Raw genomic sequence first — 4633 nt, forward strand, 5'->3', positions numbered from 1 at the left:
CAGCAGGATCAGAGTTTTACAGACCGAAGGACAGTTTCTCTAACCAGGCCACACGTCTCAGTCTCAGCATGAAAACCCGACTGACTTAGGGGGTGAAGCATTAAACCGCCTAATGACTAACAATAGTCCTGTGTGTTTTCTGCTTGCAGCTCAAGGCCTGGACGACCGCCTAAGAGGCTGCAGAGTGTGACAGAGGGCGGGACTCACCACATGCTGTCCCACAGTGGTCTGATGCATGCTGGGATCATGCCTCCTGCAGGTGACCACCCAGGCCTCACCTCGCACACACAGTACATACGTATGTACTCAGGCGCACACATGTACTGTAGAAACAATATTACACAGGCGAATACACATATTGAAGTAACAGTTTTGAGAGGAATCATTTCTGACAACATATAACTATGATGTACAATGTGTATCTTAAATTGACTCGGCTGCCATTTTATTCAAATGCCAAAATCGGAACTTTTCAAAAAAAAGTGTAAAAAATAACAACAATAATAATGTTTTCCTTTGTTGTATTTAAATCTTTTGATTGTGTTTTAATTAGGTTTTATTTGCGAGAGTCATTCTTGTTTTGTTTGATTTCACAGGTTCTAACATTTTTATTTGATTTTCCTTATTTGCCTCATTTAATGGTCAAACAACCTTTTATTTTTTTTACAGATTCCTGTTCTGTTTTCTATATGATACTTTTATCATCACAAATCCACAAAAATAGAGTGACACACCAGCAGCTCTGGTCGGTGCATTTCAGGAAGTAAAGTAGAAATGAAACTGGAAAACACAATATAATGACGTTACATGTTTGGGAGAAAAAACTGTTACTAACACATTTGTAATTAGGTACAATATTTTGATGTAAAGGTTAAAAAGAAGAAAACATTCAAATTCATTGATAATAAAACCTGAGTAAGAAAATAAATATAAGCTAATAATAAAAATCCTAAGTACATTTTTAACTATGTATAGAGTAAATTATATCTGTGCTATTTGAGAATACACACCAGATATAATAATGGTATTACTAATTACACATGAATGCTGTTATGCAGTGTAACTCCAACCACTACTAATACTTTAGTAATACTAAGATTACTTTCGCATAAGTGTAGTCTGTGAAATGCACAGGGCTACTTTTTATTTGAGTAAAGTACAATATGATAGAATAGAATTATAGACTACCCAAATCTTACAAATAAAGACTAAACAAAGATCCCATGAAAGTTTTAAAAAAAAGGACAAATCTATTGTGTTCACCTTCCATCTCCTTCGATCAAAGATTTATTAAAAGGAGAAAGCCTTTCTGATTCTCTAAATCCTCCTTTTTAGCAACTTTTTCATAATTTCAAGGTTCATAAGTCCCTCCTTTAGCTCCAGGAGCTGTTTTAAAGAGTGAATTAGTGACACATTGTTGCTTGAGCCCTCGAGGAGTTGCTGGCAAAGTCCAAAATTGTGTTCTCTTTTCAGCTCTCTGTCAAAGTCAAAGCAAACACCTGACAGCAAGTCGAGTTATCGCATCCGTTTAAGAAATGAGCAGACAGTGCTGGGGAAGCTACTTCAAAGCATAGATTTGCAAATTACCAGTTACTTCACACTGGAAGAAGCTGAACTACAGCAAATCTACTCTAGGGAGAAGTCAAGTTTGGTTAACTAAAGCTACTTAGAAGAAGTAGCTCAGGCTACTTTAAAAATGACAATGTACATGTGATACAAAATTATAACAAATATAATATATAAACAATAATCACATGCCATCACAAAATGCTGCTCAGTTGAGTTTATTACCAGAGGCTTAAACATATTCTAAATAAAACTATCCCATCTGGGCTTTTCACAAGGAAAAGAATTTGTTATAAACAAATCTGGGGTTAGTATTATCTCACTACAACTAAAACAATAAATAAATAAATACCTTTTTTGGACAGTTTGACTGACTTGAGTGCTGATCTAAAAAAAGGAGCCTGTTGTCTTACTTGTTTGCATCATCTGACTTATACAGTCTTAACCACTGAGATGTGCATCTTCGGTTTGCACCATTTTACGCGGTATGAACAGCTTGAACACTGGTCTAAATAATCTCTTGTTTATATGAGCATTTCTTATCCAACAGGCAACGGTGCTATAAAAATTTTAAAAAATCATCAATTTCCTTTTATGGTGCACAATTTCTTGTAGTTTCAGTAGTTAATTACACAAAAAATGGGAAAAATATAATTGAACTACTCGAATACAAATATGAATGTAGTTGAACTACCAATGTAGTTAAACTCCTAGATTAATTACAGGTATTTCACTGCTCCTAACACTGTGAACAGGTTGTTTATGCAGAATGGATACACCATGGGGCATTTTATTTATTTTTTTTTTCCCACCAGTTTTCCTGCAAACCCCTTATAATGACACATTTTGCACATCATCAATAACATGATGAGGTGGGGCTCTGAGAGGCGACCTGTGTGTTGATTAATAAAATTAGCATACATACTGCTGACACATGAGAAACAACTCATATCTTGCAAGCTTGGACTTTTTTCTTGAATCATAAGTACAAAAAGTTGCCTGTTAACTTGAGTATGACCTGTGAAAACACACTGAAAATTGATGCCTAAGTTCTTTGTGTGCTAACGTGAGAATTCCCATTTTCTTGTGTAAATGACACTCTTATCCTTTAGTTGTCTGTTCATATATGAAATTAAGTTTAAGGATTATTAATCATGAGAAAAATGTCCCCATATCCAAAGGAAAATCTTTCAATCTGTTTTTTTAAATATATTTTAGTTTTAGTATATTCTGACTTTGTAAGACTCAACAACGATAGCACTTGTAGTTGTCTCAAACAGATGTGTGTTTGAGTCCCTAATTTGGTTTTGTTTGTGTGTGTGTGTGCCTTTGTGTGTAGCACACAGACAGGGAGAAAAGTAATTGCTGGCACCTCACTGCTCTCAAAGTTGCCCTTGGCTTTGTGCTCTTCACTGCAACCTGATCTTTTCATTCCCCACCTCAAAAGAAGCCATTTTCTATTAGCCTCCGCTTCCTCTCGCTGTTCAAAGGTGCTTGAGAGTGTGTGTATTTGTGTACGTGTAAGCATTCAAGAGCATCTTTCTCAGTGGGAAAAGAGTCTTTTTCCACCAAAGGAGAGGGCACGGCGGCAATGTCAGCACTACTGATTAGAACTGGCCACATGAGAGGGGAGAAAGAGACAGAGAGAGGGAGGACATTTGAGCGTAAAAGGCAGGGAAAATCTTTGATGTGATCCTCCTTAGTCTCTTTTCCTCACCCTCATGCACTCACACATACACACATGCAACACGGTGGCTTATGTCCCACTGTGATGCTGACATTTGAAAAGGTAAAGTAAGGAGAAGGGATGGGAGGAGAGCAGGAAGAGGGCAGGAAAGAGAAGGAGAGAAGATGAGGAGAAAAGAGAATTTGTTGTGGCTGTCGACATCTTGGACAGACGGACTCTTCACCTCAGACGCTCATTGTTTAAGGAAAAGAAACACTCAACAGTTTGGTGTGTTGCAAATGTTTAGATGCTTCCGAGATCAGGAAATGAAGACTTATGATTTGTTTGTATTTCCTCACTAGTGTTTGCACAGTTGCGTGGTTTATCCACCTTTAATAATTCAGTGTGTTTGTCTGTATTAGTGCAAGAGGTATTTAATTTTCTGTGGCCTAAGATAGAGTTTTAAAGGTTGCTGTAGAGGTCAAACCTTCTGAGGTTCAAAACACCAAATTAAAATGTGGTTCAGCCCTCCTGCCACATTTTGTCACTCTCCATTACATATTATCCAGAAATGCACAACCTCTATTAAAAAGTATTTTCAGTTGTTGTCTGATGCCTTTAATTTGTACTGATAGCAAAGTGCTCTCTGGCTAAAAGGTGGAGCTGCCGCCGCCGCTCAGTGTCGTCCTATGTGCTGTGCTGTGGGATGTGAGGTCCCTGTGTGGGAGAGATGAATGTCTTGGCTTGTTCCTATCACTGCTGATTCCCTGGCAGACTAAATGGTCAGTGCAGCAGTGCAGTAAGAATGAATGGCCGGTCTCTGTCTTCCCATGACAGCTTCCTGCCTACCCACTGCTCTAATCCACCGCTGGGGCCATTGATCTGGCTCTTATTGATTCTTTCTTTTTATTTCCTTCATTTTCTTTTTCCTCCTCTCCATACCTGTCTCTCCCTCTCAGATCTGTCTACGCTGGCCAAGAAGATCAAGCTGGAGGCGATGGCTGGTTACCACAGCAACCAACAACACTGCAGGCCAAACGGAGAGAACGGTGACCACAACGCTGGACTGGGTGAGTCTCATCCATTTGCTCATCCACATGCACACACACACTCATACACACTGCACTAATGCGTGCCTGTGAAATGTTTAATTACAGTCTTATATCACGTTGCATAGTTATGGTCTGTGATGCCGGGTCAATACAAGTAGCTGTGTTTATGTGCAGCGGCTGAACCAAACTGATTAACACCCGGATATGACATCACTGCTTCTGCCTGTTCATTTCTTCTGAGACATAGTGAATGAAAAACAAACTGCAACAGCCATGAGTCAGGTTTAGCTGAAATTAGAAATAGACATCTGGGTAAGGTCATCCAAAACATCAAAACATGGAATGAATT

General features: G+C 38.6%; 1 protein-coding gene across 1 annotated transcript in view; it reads left to right on the forward strand.

Moving 5' to 3' along the window:
- Positions 1-4633, forward strand: part of dachc (dachshund c) — a gene marked incomplete at its 5' end in the record, with an annotated part of 26962 nt that overhangs the window by 8505 nt on the left and 13824 nt on the right. The window contains 2 exons of the mRNA XM_020600850.1: positions 150-298; positions 4192-4302. Of these exons, the coding sequence (XP_020456506.1) occupies positions 150-298; positions 4192-4302 (260 nt within the window). The remainder of the gene's footprint in view (positions 1-149; positions 299-4191; positions 4303-4633) is intronic.

The sequence above is a fragment of the Monopterus albus genome, unplaced genomic scaffold, assembly GCF_001952655.1.
Source record: "Monopterus albus unplaced genomic scaffold, M_albus_1.0 scaffold3.1, whole genome shotgun sequence".
Lineage (NCBI taxonomy): Eukaryota > Metazoa > Chordata > Actinopteri > Synbranchiformes > Synbranchidae > Monopterus > Monopterus albus.